The sequence below is a fragment of the Triticum urartu genome, chromosome 3A (genome assembly GCF_056163025.1).
Source record: "Triticum urartu cultivar PI428250 chromosome 3A, HENAU_Tu73, whole genome shotgun sequence".
NCBI lineage: Eukaryota > Viridiplantae > Streptophyta > Magnoliopsida > Poales > Poaceae > Triticum > Triticum urartu.
The window spans coordinates 49237649-49254902 of NC_141875.1; the positions used below are offsets into that span (position 1 = coordinate 49237649).

Genomic DNA, 17254 nt, shown 5'->3' on the forward strand with positions numbered 1-17254 from the left:
AGGATTTTTTGTACATGTTCATACAGCTCCTGTCAATTTTCATGCAAAAAAGGAACAATTATGATTCCTCAGGAAAAACGACAGTTTAAGCGCCAGAAAATAAGCACATAACTTGTTTTTGTACTGGTCGAAATGCTTGGGTTTTCACCGTAGAGATTTGCAAATGACATGTACATATCTGAATTTTTCATGTTTTCTTCACATTTATAAAAGCATTTTTGGCACGCAGGAGCATATGCTACCTTGAGCCGAACTGAATATCCGCCACAACTATATAGATAGATCTCCATTACAGCAATATGATGGGATAAACCAATTCTATTATACAGTAGTTCATAAACATGTCACACAGCATGTATATGCATGCATAATAACAAGCACTGGTCTGTTCATGCATCCATCACACATAATCTACGCCAGTAAATCCATCATTACAAGTTCATTAATATATATAACTGCTCAAACAAAACAGAAACACCACTCACATCGGCGCCGTCCTTTTTATTCCAGAAACATTCAGTACTTGCTTAGCATATGCATCGTTCCTGCCATCAGTACAAGACACAAATCAATCCCCAATTGTAACAGAAATACCTTGCTCGTGTCATGTAGCATGCATCTACTTTATGTTTTTGCGGGTATGTATTTGCATGAGAAGAAACAAATGGCAATTGACTAATCAAACTGTTCTAGTGAAACTGAACTGGAGCAACGGCAAGCGCAGGAGATAGAATAGAACTTACACCAGGCAACGATCTTCCAGCGCTGGTTGTCGCCCTCAGTCCACTCCCACAGAATGAGGGTGGTTCCATTGCGCACACCGCCATGGTCCTTGTCGCCATGGAGCGCATCAAAGTTCAAGTAGATGTTGTTCACCATCCTGATGCAGCGGTAGCCTGCCCCGACGTCCCTGCTCTCGGTCCAAAGGACCGATTCGTCCAGGGTGTCTGGATTGTACCTGGTCAGAAGAACCTAGGATCCAAAAAACAAACCAGAAGGTGAGCAAATTCACAATACTGGAGCTGCACTTCAGGGTTGAGCATGAGCACATGACCATGTGACAACTCATAGTGTAGCAAATTATTCTGAAACCGGTGTTGTTCCTTTTGTCTAACGAGTTCACCATATTATTTTAGAGCTAGTGTCGCTGTACACTAGAGCGGTCATGGGCAACCGAGTTAGAACTACTGTGATATATGTGCACATGGATGCTAATGTGGAAGGCCATACTAGATCACAGTCAGAGCAAGTGCACATGAACACACGTGGAAGTATGGTTATAGTTATGGTCTTGTATGGCAATGTGAAACACCTTAGCAGATTTAACTTTTGACACTGGCATAATTTACAACGTTTGCTGAACATGACACCTACTAGGCATTATTCCCAAGAACAGGGAGAAATTTCACTCATGCTGGACTAGTTTATATCATTTTAGACAAAAAATCACTGAATCCTAGTGGTGAACATTCACTGAAACACCACAGGCCACACTGCTAAATAAGCTCAAAGTGATTCTTTTTGTTCAAGCTTATCCATTCTGTTTTTCATGTGCAGAATCGCTGCTAGTATGAATGCAGAGAAGGTAGGCATTTGGAATGTGTGGCATCACTGGCATGTGGTGTGCTTGCAGACACTCTGTTATGTCTAAATGTACCAAAATCATGTCGGCTCTACCGTGCACGCACGCATCAGATAGCAAAAATTAGAAGTTGTATGGATGAACTGAAGGAAGGAGGTTAGTTACAGGGTGGGATTGGCCGAGGGAGTGCTTGAGAGCCTCTCCGCTGGCCTTGTTGACGAGTGCCATGGCAGGGTAGCCTTCCTCATCCTTCACCCTCGTGCTGTACTTCATGTCCTTGATCCAGTGCTGCATCATATGCGTATATTCAAATCCATCAGCCACATGATCAGAGAAGAAACAATAATACATGAAAAGTCGCTGAGCAAAAGCCAAACAGGATTATTGCTTTTCCCCAATTAGAAAAGGACAAGGCAGAAACGCCAAGTTTTCAGATCCCAGTGTGAAGTTCACTATACTATTCTGGATCGGGATCATGGAAGCATGTAGCCGATCTTGGATCGATCTTGCAGAGGTGTAGATGTGTGTTACCTGCGTGTCGTCGTCGCGATCGGTGCGGACGAGGCAGACCTTGCCGTCCCTGGCGGCGAGGCTGAAGCTGTCCTCGCCGGCCTTGCAGAGGATCCTGTACGTCGGCTGCCTGGAAGCCGGGGGCGCCCCCCCGCCGCCGCCGTGGTGCGGGCGCGTCTCGTGGCCGTAGCCCCCGGATCCGCCGCCCCCGTACTGCGGCCTCTCGTCGCCGGACTCGTGGGAAACGTGCACCACGTTGCCGTACGCGGGTGCGCCGTAGCCCTCGTCGCGGCCGCCTCCGTAGGCCGGAGCAGGGGCGTGGCGCCCGTAGTCACCACCGCCGTAGCCGGCCGGGGCGGGCGCGTGGCGTCCGTAGTCGTCCTCGCGGCCTCCGCCGTAGGCCGGGGCCGGGGCGCCATAGGCCGGAGCGCGTCCTCCGTACTCATCCTCGCGGCCGCCCCCGTAGGCGGGAGGCGGGGCACCGTAGGCCGGGGGAGGAGCGCCGTAGGCGGCGGGAGGGTGGCGGCCGTAGGCATCACCAGCGTCGTCGTCGGGGCGGCGGCCGTAGGACGGGGGAGGGGCGCCGTAGGCATCAGGCTCGTGGCGGCCGTAGGGGGCGGGGGCGCGGCGGTCTTCGTCGTCGTCGTCGCGGCGGCCGTGGCCGTGGCCGTGGCGGTGCGGGAACTCCATGATTGACTAGCCTGTCGGTGGTCGGAAAATGGGAACGCGCGCGGGGGAGTGGAGGTGGATCCTATCCGGGCCAAGCTCAGCCTATATACGTCGCGTCGCCGGAGTACATGTCGACGGACGGTGAGTGCGCGACGTGGCGCCAATGGCACGCACTCACACGACCGACCGCTTCAATTTCGCAACTAGGCGATGGCGATGGCGATGGCGATCGGTCGGCCCGGCGAGCCCCATGTGTCCACCACGTGCACAGCTTGACGCATACAGACTTCACTTGTGCACTACACACGTCGCGGATCGGCTCGGCGTTGGAGCAAATCATGATCGTATCTCCTCCGTTGTTTTCCGTTCAGATGCCCCCACAGATCAGATCGTATCAAACCAAATCAGTCAAGTACCAGCTCAACAAAAAACAACCAAACACTCAATTATGGCTTGAATTTCAAGAAAGGAGGAGGAGAAGAAAAAGGTTTCGATGTGATGTGTACGCTATGGCCCATAAAACATGGATAGTGCGGTTGGTGCGGCTGCGATTTGATTTCTTGTTTGATTGTTGTGTGACATTGGTGTAACAGTGATAAAGATATGTACGGTGGTTGATGATATAGTGGCATCAAGCCACATGTGAACGACTATAAGACACTTTTCAAAATGTTTGATCTCGCGACGCCACCTATCTCTTTGCCTCTACCTCTGCCTCTGCCTATTCTCGCAACCCGTCGCCCTTCCTTAATTCTCGACGACCCCGGCCTCAACTTTGCATACTTGATGGGAGCCCCGACGCTGCGTCATCCCACTCTCTACTCGGTCGTGGGGCTCGAAGTTGCCTTGGGACCCAGTTCTGCGAGATAAGGGAGGACAGTGTCATCTCCTTCTACCTCTGCGGGTGGATGTGGTGCACGGGGGGTGGTGTCGGGTCAGGGGATTCGGGAGCTTCTGGAGGTACTAGATCGGGCGGAGCGGGATATAGAGTTGGCAAGGATCAATTTAACGGTTTGAGCCATGTCAAGAACCAACGAGGAAGAGAGGACTCGATTGTTCCAGATTGGTCAACCGTTGACAGCGGAGAGGATTCCTGCATGAGCAGCATTCAACCATTGTTTTAAACCAGATATTCATGGATATTTCAAGATAATCACTCTGATTTGTCACTAACAACTAATAAATGCAAAAGATTGTGGATCTTTTTTTATAATTTGTTTTTGCAGCTTTTGGACCATAAAGGGGAGGAAATTGAGCAATACATGGGGAAAACAAAAGATAGGGGATCAAATCATATCAAAGGGGGCGCCACAGGCTATCCAGAGCGAAAGACAGTGTCTGGTACGAGCGGGCGCACTTGCGCCATGACGTCATCATGACAACCTTCATGAAAGGGATGAGGGCCTATTTAGGATCATCATCATCCATCCCTAGAAAGCCTAGTCGCCGCCATCTCCATCTCCATAGCAATTCCCCCATAGTTTGTCGTAGTTGTAATTGATACATTGCATAAGGCGGCATTGTATGACTTTATACAATCATTCATCTATCATCAATGTTATCTACAATGTTTTTCATCTATCATTTGATTCCAATGTATGGGCAATCCCCTCAGGAAATAGGCTAAGGCATAAGCCTTGCAACCCTCTATACCTGTGCTCGGGATCGTTGGTATGACTTTACTTAAGTTGACGTTTTTTATATGTGTGTTATCTGCAACGCATTTTTCTCTTGTCTTATTCTAGTTCTAAGACTCCGCGGGCACTCGAAATATTTTAGATCAATTAAAGAGGAGGTAAAGTGCGGGGATGGATGGAAGGCTACACCAAACACTGATGATAGTAATGATTTGCATAGTAGCTAAAAGAAACTCTCTAGGGATCATGAGGTGCAATCGTTAAACATCAATGCATTAGTCTGGAGAAATCCTTAATAATCGAGGTAACCTCGCACGGTGGTAAGGTCCTTGATTGGACAATAGACTCATGATGTAGGTTGTTGATTGGTCGTGATGTTATTTGGGCTTATCCCCCACATCTAATCGTTGAAAGCACATCGTAACGGTGTCTATCGGGACTAGGTTGGAAATACACATAAGATCCTAAGTGCAAGTTCAAGGTTGTAAGTAAAGTCCTCATGCCCATGCCTATTCCCTTCTATTTGATCTCTCTCTCCCTCCCTCACTCCCTCCATCCCTCCCTTTCTCTCTCCCTCCCTCCCCCCCCCCCTCTCTCTCTCAACTATTGTTTGTTCAGTCCAGGAAACTTAAATTTCTTACAACAATGATAGCTTTGCCTGAATCCATGTCTAACAGCTGAACTTTCCGTGGGTTCGATACCCAGTGTCATCCTTGGGGAAAGAGGTGAGGACTATCTACATCCAAAATTGGATCAAAGGTAATTAGCAACTAAGGATTCAATCGCAACCTCTCGAGTCTAGCGAGCCAAATGGAGGTTATTCATGGCGGAGTGCGATTAGAGGGCCCCGCGACCTTCGATTGCTGGCCTTGTGGGAATCTATCATCGTCCTCTTCGGCTTTGGGAGACATTCGTCATTCTCCATATTGCTCGTTGTGCCTGCATCTCATGTTGGTGGGTTGCGGAGGTTTTGTCTTTGAGCAAATGCATATCAGACACGAGAAGACCGACCGTCAGGTTGCGCGGGCTAAGCAAAGAACGTCGCCCCAACTCAAGCTGGTGCTTCCCCTCTAAAAGGGAATTTTCCCTAGGTAAGTGATTTTGGTGTAGATGACAGTGTAATTTGCGATATAATTGTGTGCTTGAGCTGTACATGTATATTCTAAAAGTGGCACAAGAGGTTAGATTCCCCTCTAAAAGGAAAATACCAAAGGCGGGGTTCTCGCAATTTATTTTTTATTGAGTCGTAGGGAAACTGTACTATTGATAGCAGGGTTTTTTCCACATGACCGTGTCGAAAGGTATGGCTGGAATCAAACACATACAAAAACATATTGCACCCACATGATCAGCTTCCCAACTTTTGAGGAGTTTCCCATCTAATTTCTATTGCTCTTGTTTTTCTCTACCAGTAGTACCGCGGTAGGCAGTGGTAGTACAGATTCCCTCCCTCATGGGAGCAGTGATGTTGCTGTTGCTTGTCACTGAGGTGGTAGTACCGCACTTATGACCGATAGTATGGCTCCATGTTGGAGCAGCACTACTAGACAGTGTCGGACCTACTACTGCGGAGGGGAGTGGTCTTTCCCCTCTCTTTTGGCCGTGGTGCTAGAGCGGCACTGACAATATCGAATATTCTATTTTAGCTGGTACTATGAGTGCTTGTTGTAGTAGTACCGCTTGGGCACTAGCAGTGCAACTCGCATGGGACTGTGGTAGTACATCTCAGTTGAAATATGGGATGAGGGCTATAAAAAAGGGTCTTCTTCCCCAAGTTGACTAACCTATTGCCTCTCTCTCCTGCATTGTTTCCCAAAACTTTTAAATCTCCTAGATATCTCTCTGTAGTAACTCAAACTTGTTTATATTATAGGATTTGAGAGAGAAAACCTAGATTTATCACTCCATCGAAGGAAAATTTATTCACACTTGCTTCCCTTATGGATCTTGTTACTCCTACGTGTTTGGGCACCCTAGACAGAAGTTGTCACCTCGAAGCTCCAATCACTATGGTGAGGCTGTGTGGTGGTATTGGGAGCCTTCAATTAAGTTACGGAGTTTGCCCTAGCCTTGTTTGTGAAGGTCCGGTCGCTGCCACCTGTTGGGAAACATAGCATGCAATTTCAAAAAAATTCCTACGCTCACGCAAGATCTATCTAGGAGATGTATAGCAACGAGAGGGGGAGAGTGTGTCTACGTACCCTCGTAGACCGAAAGCGGAAGTGTTTTGACAATGCGGATGATGTAGTCGTACATCTTCTAGCTCCGACCGATCAAGCATGAATGTACGGCACCTCCGAGTTTTGCACACGTTCAGCGCGATGACGTCCCTCGCCTTCTTGATTCAGCAAGGTGTCGAGGAAGTAGATGAGTTCCGTTAACACGACGGCGTCATGACGGTGATGGTGAAGTGATCCGCGCAGGGCTTCGCCTAAGCACCGCGAGAATATGACCGGGGGTGTAAACTGTGGAAGGGGGCGCCGCACACGGCTAACAATTGATGTTGTGTGTTCTAGGCGCCCCCTCCCCACGTATATATAGGTGGGGGAGGGGAGCAGCAAGGGGGAGCCCCAAGTAGGATGAATCCTACTTGGGGTCCTCCCTAATTCGGCCTCCCCCCTTCCTTTTTTGCCGGAGGGGGAAAAGGGAAGAGGGAGGAAAGAAGGAAAGGGGGGTCGAATCCCCTCTTTCCCTTATCCCACTCATCCTCCTTCCTTGGGGGGTGCGCCACCCCTTGTGGGAAGGTTTTCTCCCCTCTCATGGCCCATATGGCCCATTATTCCCCCCGGGGGTTCCGGTAACCCCCCCGGTACTCCGATAAATACCCGATACTATTCGGAACACTTCCGGTGTCTGAATACCATCATCCTGTATATCAATCTTTATCTCTCAACCATTTCGAGACTCCTCGTCATGTCTGTGATCTCATCCAGGACTCCGAACAACATTTGGTCACCAAATCACATAACTCATATAATACTAAATCGTCATCGAACATTAAGCGTGTGGACCCTACGGGTTTCGAGAACTATGTAGACATGACCGAGACACCTCTCCGGTCAATAACCAATAGTGGAACCTGGATGCTCATATTGGCTCCCACATATTCTATGAAGATCTTTATCGGTCAAACCGTTATGACAACATACGTTATTCCCTTTGTCATCGGTATGTTACTTGCCCGAGATTCTATCATCAGTATCTATATACCTAGTTCAATCTCGTTACCGTCAAGTCTCTTTACTCGTTCCATAATACATCATCTTGTAACTAACTCATTAGTCACTTTGCTTGCAAGGCTTCTTATGATGTGCATTATCGAGAGGGCCTACAGATACCTCTCTGATACTCGGAGTGACAAATCCTTATCTCGATCTATGCCAACTAAACAAACACCTTCGGAGGTACATGTAGAGCATCTTTATAATCACCCAGTTATGTTGTGATCTTTGATAGCACACAAGGTATTCCTCCGGTATCCGGGAGTTGCATAATCTCATAGTCGAAGAAATATGTATTTGACATGAAGAAAAGCAATAGCAATAAAACTGAACAATCAATATGCTAAGCTAACGGATGGGTCATGTCCATCAAATCATTCTCCTAATGATGTAACCATGTTCATCAAATGACAATACATGTCTATGGTTAGGAAACTTAACCATCTTTGATTAACGAGCTAGTCTAGTAGAGGCTTACTAGGGACATGGTGGTTTGTCTATGTATCCACACAAGTATCAAGTTTCCGGTTAATACAATTCTAGCATGAATAATAAACATTTATCATGATATAAGGAAATATAAAATAACAACTTTATTATTGCCTCTAGGGCATATTTCCTTCAGTCTCCCACTTGCACTAGAGTCAATAATCTATTTCACATCCATGTGATTTACAACCAATAGTTCACATATTTTATGTGATTAACACCCATAGTTCACATCGCCATGTGACCAACATGTTGGGGAATGTAGTAATTTCAAAAATTTCCTACGCACACGCAAGATCATGGTGATGTATAGCAACGAGAGGGGAGAGTGTTGTCCACGTACCCTCATAGACCGAAAGCGGAAGCGTTTAGCACAACGCGGTTGATGTAGTCGTACGTCTTCACGATCCGACCGATCCAAGTACCGAACACACGGCACCTCCGAGTTCAGCACACGTTAAGCTCGATGACGTCCCATGAACTCCGATCCAGTAGAGCTTCATGGGAGAGTTTCGTCAGCACGACGACGTGGTGACGGTGATGATGTTGCTACCGACGCAGGGCTTCGCCTAAGCACCGCTACGATATGACCGAGGTGGAATATGGTGGAGGGGGGCACCGCACACGGCTGGGAGAGATCAACTGATCAACTTGTGTGTCTTTGGGGTGCCCCTTGCCCCCGTATATAAAGGAGTGGAGGAGGGGGAGGGCCGGCCCTCTCTATGGCGTGCCCTAGGGGAGTCCTACTCCCACCGGGAGTAGGATTCCCCCTTTCCTAGTAGAACTAGGAGCCCTTCCAAGTAGTAGGAGTAGGAGGGAAGGAAAGGGAAGGGAAAAGGAGAAGGAAGGAAGGGGGGCCCCTCCCTAGTCCAATTTGGACCAGCCCATGGGGAGGGGTGCGGCCTCCCTTTGAGGCCTTTCTCTCCTTTCCCGTATGGCCCATTAAGGCCCAATACGAATTCCCGTAACTCCCCGGTACTCCCAAAAATACCCGAATCACTCGGAACCTTTCCGATGTCCGAATATAGTCGTCCAATATATCGATCTTTACGTCTCGATCATTTCGAGACTCCTCGTCATGTCCCCGATCTCATCCGGGACTCCGAACTCCTTCGGTAAATCAAAATGCATAAACTCATAATATAACCGTCATCAAACTTTAAGCGTGCGGACCCTACGGGTTCGAGAACTATGTATACATGACCGAGACACGTCTCCGGTCAATAACCAATAGCGGAACCTGGATGCTCATATTGGCTCCTACATATTCTACGAAGATCTTTATCGGTGAAACCGCATAACAACATACGTTGTTCCCTTTGTCATCGGTGTGTTACTTGCCCAAGATTCGATCGTCGGTATCTCAATACCTAGTTCAATCTCGTTACTGGCAAGTCTCTTTACTCGTTCTGTAACACATCATCCCGCAACTAACTCATTAGTTGCAATGCTTGCAAGGCTTATAGTGATGTGCATTACCGAGTGGGCCCAGAGATACCTCTCCGACAATCGGAGTGACAAATCCTAATCTCAAAATAGGCCAACCCAACAAGTACCTTTGGAGACACCTGTAGAGCACCTTTATAATCACCCAGTTAAGTTGTGACGTTTGGTAGCACACAAAGTGTTCCTCTGGTAAACGGGAGTTGCATAATCTCATAGTCATAGGAACATGTATAAGTCATGAAAAAAGCAATAGCAACAAACTAAACGATCAAGTGCTATGCTAACGGAATGGGTCAAGTCAATCACATCATTCTCCTAATGATGTGATCCCGTTAATCAAATGACAACTCATGTCTATGGTTAGGAAACATAACCATCTTTGCTCAACGAGCTAGTCAAGTAGAGGCATACCAGTGACACTCTGTTTGTCTATGTATTCACACATGTATTATGTTTCCGGTTAATACAATTCTAGCGTGAATAATAAACATTTATCATGATATAAGGAAATAAATAATAACTTTATTATTGCCTCTAGGGCATATTTCCTTCAGTCTCCCACTTGCACTAGAGTCAATAATCTAGTTCACATCACCATGTGATTTAATACCAATAGTTCACATCACCATGTGATTAACACCCATAGTTCACATCAACATGTGACCAACACCCAAAGGGTTTACTAGAGTCAATAATCTAGTTCACATCGCTATGTGTTAACACCCAAAGAGTACTAAGGTGTGATCATGTTTTGCTTGTGAGAGAAGTTTAGTCAACGGGTCTGCCACATTCAGATCCGTAAATATTTTGCAAATTTCTATGTCAACAATGCTATGCACGGAGCTACTCTAGCTAATTGCTCCCACTTTCAATATGTATCCAGATTGAGATTTAGAGTCATCTGGATCAGTGTCAAAATTTGCATCGACGTAACCCTTTACGACGAACCTTTTGTCACTTCCATAATCGAGAAACATATCCTTATTCCACTAAGGATAATTTTGACCAATGTCTAGTGATCTACTCCTAGATCACTATTGTACTCCCTTGCCAAACTCAGGGCAGGGTATACAATAGGTCTGGTACACAGCATGGCATACTTTATAGAACCTATGGCTGAGGCATAGGGAATGACTTTCATTGTCTCTCTATCTTCTGCCGTGGTCGGGTTTTGAGTCTTACTCAACTTCACACCTTGTAACACAGGCAAGAACTCCTTCTTTGACTGTTCCATTTTGAACTACTTCAAAATCTTGTCAAGATATGTACTCATTGAAAAACTTATCAAGCGTCTTGATCTATCTCTATAGATCTTGATGCTCAATATGTAAGCAGCTTCACCGAGGTCTTTCTTTGAAAAACTCCTTTCAAAACTTCCTTTATGCTTTGCAGAATAATTCTACATTATCTCTGATCAACAATATGTCATTCACATATACTTATCAGAAATGTTGTAGTGCTACCACTCACTTTCTTGTAAATACAGGCTTCACCGCAAGTCTGTATAAAACTATATGCTTTGATAAACTTATCAAAGCGTATATTCCAACTCCGAGATGCTTGCACCAGTCCATAGATGGATCGCTGGAGCTTGCATATTTTGTTAGTACCTTTAGGATTGACAAAACCTTCTGGTTGCATCATATACAACTCTTCTTTAATAAATCCATTAAGGAATGCAATTTTGTTTATCCATTTGCCAAATTTCATAAAATGCGGCAATTGCTAACATGATTCGGACAGACTTAAGCATAGATACGAGTGAGAAACTCTCATCGTAGTCAACACCTTGAACTTGTCGAAAACCCTTTTGCGACAGTTCTAGCTTTGTAGATAGTAACACTACTATCAGCGTCCGTCTTCCTCTTGAAGATCCATTTAATCTCAATGGCTCGCCGATCAATGGCTAAGTCAATCGAAGTCCATACTTTGTTCTCATACATGGATCTCATCTCAGATTTCATGGCCTCAAGCCATTTCGCGGAATCTGGGCTCATCATCGCTTCCTCATAGTTTGTAGGTTCATCATGGTTAAGTAACATGACCTCTAGAATAGGATTACCGTACCACTCTGGTGCGGATCTCACTCTGGTTTACCTACGAGGTTCGGTAGTAACTTGATCTGAAGTTACATGATCATCATCATTAGCTTCCTCACTGATTGGTGTAGTAGTCACAGGAACAGATTTCTGTGATGAACTACTTTCCAATAAGGGAGCAGGTAAAGTTACCTCATCAAGTTCTACTTTGCTCCCACTCACTTCTTTCGAGAGGAACTCCTTCTCTAGAAAGGATCCATTCTCAGCAACGAATATCTTGCCTTCGGATCTGTGACAGAAGGTGTACCCAACATTTTCTTTTTGGTATCCTATGAAGACGCACTTCTCCGATTTGGGTTTGAGCTTATCAGGTTGAAACTTTTTCACATAAGCATTGCAACCTCAAACTTTAAGAAATGACAGCTAAGGTTTCTTGCCAAACCATAGTCCATACGGTGTCGTCTCAATGGATTTAGATGGTGCCCTATTTAACGTGAATGCAGCTGTCTCTAATGCATAACCCCAAAACAATAGTGGTAGATCGGTAGACATCACAGATCGCACCATATCTAATAAAGTACGGTTATGACGTTCGGACACACCATTACACTGTGGTGTTCCAGGTGGCGTGAGTAGTGAAACTATTTCACATTGTTTTAACTGAAGGCCAAACTCTTAACTCAAATATTTTACCTCTGCGATCATATCGTAGAAACTTTTATTTTCTTGTTACGATGATTCTCCACTTCACTCTGAAATTCTTTAAACTTTTCAAATGTTTCAGACTTGTGTTTCATTAAGTAGATATACCCATATCTGCTCAAATCATCTGTGAAGGTCAGAAAATAACGATACTTGCCGTGAGCCTTAACACTCATCGGACCACATACATCAGTATGTATTATTTCCAATAAGTCAGTTGCTCGCGCCATTGTTCCGGATAACGGAGTCTTAGTCATCTTGCCCATGAGGCATGGTTCGCAAGCATCAAGTGATTCATAATCAAGTGATTCCAAAAGTCCATCAGCATGGAGTTTCTTCATGCGCTTTACACCAATATGACCTAAACGGCAGTGCCACAAATAAGTTGCACTATCATTATTAACTTTGCATCTTTTGGTTTCAAGATTATGAATATGTGTATTACTACGATCGAGATCCAACGAACCATTTTCATTGGGTGTGAAACCATAAGGTTTTATTCATGTAAACAGAACAACAATTTATTCTCTTACTTAAATGAATAACCGTATTGCAATAAACATGATCCAATCATATTCATGCTCAACGCAAACACTAAATAACATTTATTTTAGGTATAACACTAACCCCGAAAGTATAGGGAGTGTGCGATGATGATCATATCAATCTTGGAACCATTTCCAATACACATCGTCACTTCACCCTTAACTAGTCTCTGTTCATTCTGCAACTCTCGTTTCGAGTTACTATTCTTAGCAACTGAACCAGTATCAAATACCAAGGGGTTGCTATAAACACTAGTAAAGTACACATCAATAACCTGTATATCAAATATACCCTTGTTCACTTTGCCATCTTTCTTATCCACTAGACATTCAGGGCATTTCCGCTTCCAATGACCAGTCCCTTTGCAGTAGAAGCACTTAGTCTCAGGCTTAGGTCCAGACTTGGGCTTCTTCACTTGAGCAGCAACTTTCTTGCCGTTCTTCTTGAAGTTCCCTTTCTTTCCCTTGGCCCTTTTCTTGAAACTAGTGGTCTTGTTAATCATCAACACTTGATGCTCTTTCTTGATTTCTACCTTCATCGATTTCATCATCATGAAAAGCTCGGAAATCATTTACGTCATCCCTTGCATACTATAGTTCATCACGAAGTTCTACTAACTTGGTGATGGTGACTAGAGAATTATGTCAGTCACTATTTTATCTGGAAGATTAACTCCCACTTGATTCAAGCGATTGTAGTACCCAGATAATCTGAGCACATGCTCACTGCTTGAGCTATTCTCCTCCATCTTTTAGCTATAGAACTTGTTGGAGACTTCATATCTCTCAACTCGGGTATTTGTTTGAAATATTAACTTCAACTCCTGGAACATCTTATATGATCCATGACGTTCAAAACGTCTTTGAAGTCCCGATTCTAAGCTGTTAAGCATGGTGCACTAAATTATCAAGTAGTCATCATATTGAGCTAGCCAAACGTTCATAACGTCTGCATTTGCTCCTGCAATAGGCCAGTCACCTAGCGGTGCATCAAGGACATAATTCTTCTGTGTAGCAATGAGGATAAACCTCAGATCGCGGATCCAATCCGCATCATTGCTACTAACATTTTCAACTTAGTTTTCTCTAGGAACATATAAAATTAAACGGGGAGCAACATCGCGAGCTATTGATCTACAACATAGATATGCTAATACTACCAGGACTAAGTTCATGATAAATTAAAGTTCAATTAATCATATTACTTAAGAACTCCCACTTAGATAGACATCCCTCTAATCATCTAAGTGATCACGTGATCCAAATCAACTAAACCATAACTGATCATCACGTGAAATGGAGTAGCTTTCAATGGTGAACATCATTATGTTGATCATATCTACTATATGATTCACGCTCGACCTTTCGGTCTCAGTGTTCCGAGGCCATATCTGCATATGCTAGGCTCGTCAAATTTAACCTGAGTATTCTGCGTGTGCAAAACTGGCTTGCACCCGTTGTAGATGGACATAGAGCTTATCACACCCGATCATCACATGGTGTCTAGGCACGATGAACTTTGGCAACGGTGCATACTCAGGGAGAACACTTTTTATCTTGAAATTTAGTGAGAGATCATGTAAGTGCATCTAGTGCCACCCCTAGTTGGTTTTGGAGTATTAACGACAAACCTAGTTGAGGGACTAATGTGTTTGTGAGAATTGCAGGATAACACAGGTAGAAGTCCCTCATTGATTCGGTTTTCCTACCAGAGATGACCCCTAAAAATGCATGAAGACATTGAAGTCAAAGGTGGTATGTGAAGACATTCACATTGAAGACTATGACAAGAGAATACATCGCATGAAGACTATGGAGCGCGAAGATTTAGATCCTTCGTAGTTCTTTTTCTTCTTTGTTGAGTCATAGGAACCACCGTACTGTTAAGTGGGGTCCAAGAGAACCAGTCAGAATGACTGAAGTGATGCTTAACCAAAATCCTATGTATTCAAGTGAAGACTATGAGAGCGAAACTTGTCCAGAGTTGGACAAGTCAGCTTTGCTTGTAGCCCAAGTAAAGTTGTCGTGTGTGTTTGAAATCTGACCGTTGGAACACGTGTCAGTTCCTTAGTGACCCAGGGTCATTTCGGACAAATCAGGTCGGGTTGCCTAGTGGCTATAAATAGCCCACCCCCTACAACCATAAACGGTTGGCTGCTCAGAGTTAGAGTACGGGTTTTGTCGTTTGAGAGCAACCCACCTCGAAGCCTTTGAGAGAGAATTCCTTGCGAGGATAAAGCCCTAAACACCCAAAGCCAAAGAGTGTTAGGCATCACTTAAGTCTTCCTGTCTGTGTGATCTGAAGACTTATTACACTTGAGGACTGTGAATCCTCCAGCCGGTTAGGCGTCGCGTTCTGAGCATCCAAGAGTCATTGTGGATCGCCGGTGAACAAAGTCTGTGAAGGTTTGGGAGTCTACCTTGAAGACTTACCAGAGTGATTGGGCGAGGTCTGTGTGACCTTGCTCAAGGGGAATACGGTGAGGACTGGGTGTCCTGAGCTGCGTGTTCAGGACTGGGTGTCCGGGACTGTGTCCTCAGGTTTAAATACCTAGCCGCCCTAACCAGACATACAGTTGTCACAGCAACTGGAACTGGTCTACCAAATCATTATCTTCAATGAGTCACTGGTTTCATCCTTCCCTTCCCTTTACTTACTGTTGGTCTTTGTGAAGTCATTGTATGATTGCATTATCTTTTGTCTTCACTGAGTGACTGCTTGTTCTGATTGGCTTCATAATATCTTCCTACCTGATCCTTACTACCTAGCTGCTATTAGTCATTGTGCTTTCACTTCATTGAATACTTGACTGTGGTTTGCCTAGTGTAGTCTACCTTCTGCTGTATGGTAATAGGTTTATTTCTATCGTTTGTCTTCGAAACTTTCACGTTTTGAAGACTTTCATAAATATCGCCTATTCACCCTCCCTCTAGTTGACATAACGCACTTTCAATTGATATAAGAGCAAGGTACTCCCTTGTTCTGTGTGATTCGGTTTAACCACCTGGAGTTTTAGCTATGTCGACTGCAGGGATAATTAAAGTCTCCGCTGCATGCCCCGTCTTCGATGGAACTGAATATCCCTACTGGAAGAATAAGATGCGCATGCATCTTGAAGCCATTGATGTCGACCTATGGTATGTCGTCAAGAATGGCGTTCCCAAGGCTGGTGAAGGTGTCACCGCTGCTGATGTCAAGAAGTTCGTTCAACTGGACTCCACTGCCAAGAACATCATCTGTGGTCATCTAACCAAAGGACAGTATGGCCGTGTAAGTGCTTTGGAAACATCTAAGCTAGTCTGGGACTGGCTCTCCAAGGTCAATGAAGGCGTCTCAACCCAGAGAGATCAGAGAATCAGTGTCCTTCATAACCTCTTCAACCGCTTCAAGAGAAATGACAATGAGAATGTCCATCTCACGTTTGATTGACTCACTGACATCACAAATGAGCTTCAAGCTCTCGGCGCCACTGAGATCACCAAGCATGAAGTCATCAAGACACTCCTGAGATCACTTGACAGCTCGTTTGACACCCTAGCCCTGATGATTCAAGAACGTCCTAACTTCAAGACACTCGATCCGTCTGACATACTTGAGAGGCTCAACACACACGAGTTTCAGCTTTCTGAGAAAAGAGACATCTATGGTCCCAACTATGGGCGAACTCGTGCCTTGAAGGCAAAAGCTATCTCCACATCTGAAGAAGAATCTGACAGCAGTTCTGATGATCCTGAAGACATTGGAAAGGAGCTTGCTATGCTTGTGAAGAAGTTCCAAAAATTCACCAAGAAGAAAGTCTTCACGATCAAGATCAAGGAATGATGAAGCTTCTTCTCATGACTACAAGAAAAGATCATGCCACAAGTGCAAGAAACCTGGCCACTACATCTCTGAGTGTCCGCAGTGGGACAATGAGAACAACAAGAAGAAGAAGAGCAAGGAGTATGACTCTGACGACAAGAAGAAGAAGAAATACTCAAAGTCTTCCTCCAAGTATTCATCACACAAGAAGAGCTCATCTGGCAAGGCACGTGCGTTTGTTGGCAAGGAAATGGATTCAGAGGAGGAGTCCACTTCTGAGGAGGCGGAGGTGGAGTCTGAGGAGGAGTCCGATTCTGGCGTTGCGAGTCTGGCTACAGCATACGTTGCCAAGTCCATCTTCAACACTGAAGACAACGACTTCATCACCAAGACCGATGCAAATGACAAGGACTACTCCGCTCCTACCTACTGCTTCATGGCACGCGGTGCCAAGGTAAACACACGCACTACTCACTATCAAACATCTAGTGAAGATGACTCTGATTGTGATTCCAAACCCAGCTACAAAACACTTGCTAAAATTGCAACTGAACAACAGAAAGCTATGGAACATATTCAAAAACTGTTAGACAAAAGCGATGATCTGTTAGA

At 45.1% G+C, this 17254-nt stretch overlaps 1 protein-coding gene across 1 annotated transcript; it reads right to left on the reverse strand.

Moving 5' to 3' along the window:
- Positions 1-254: 254 nt before the first annotated feature.
- LOC125542676 (ricin B-like lectin EULS3) lies at positions 255-2930 on the reverse strand. The gene is made up of 4 exons (XM_048705809.2): positions 2114-2930; positions 1748-1870; positions 744-972; positions 255-545 (listed from the first exon to the last, which is right to left on the reverse strand). Coding segments are annotated over exons 1-4 (1023 nt in total). The 5' UTR covers positions 2783-2930; the 3' UTR covers positions 255-543.
- Between the last annotated feature and the right edge of the window lie 14324 nt (positions 2931-17254).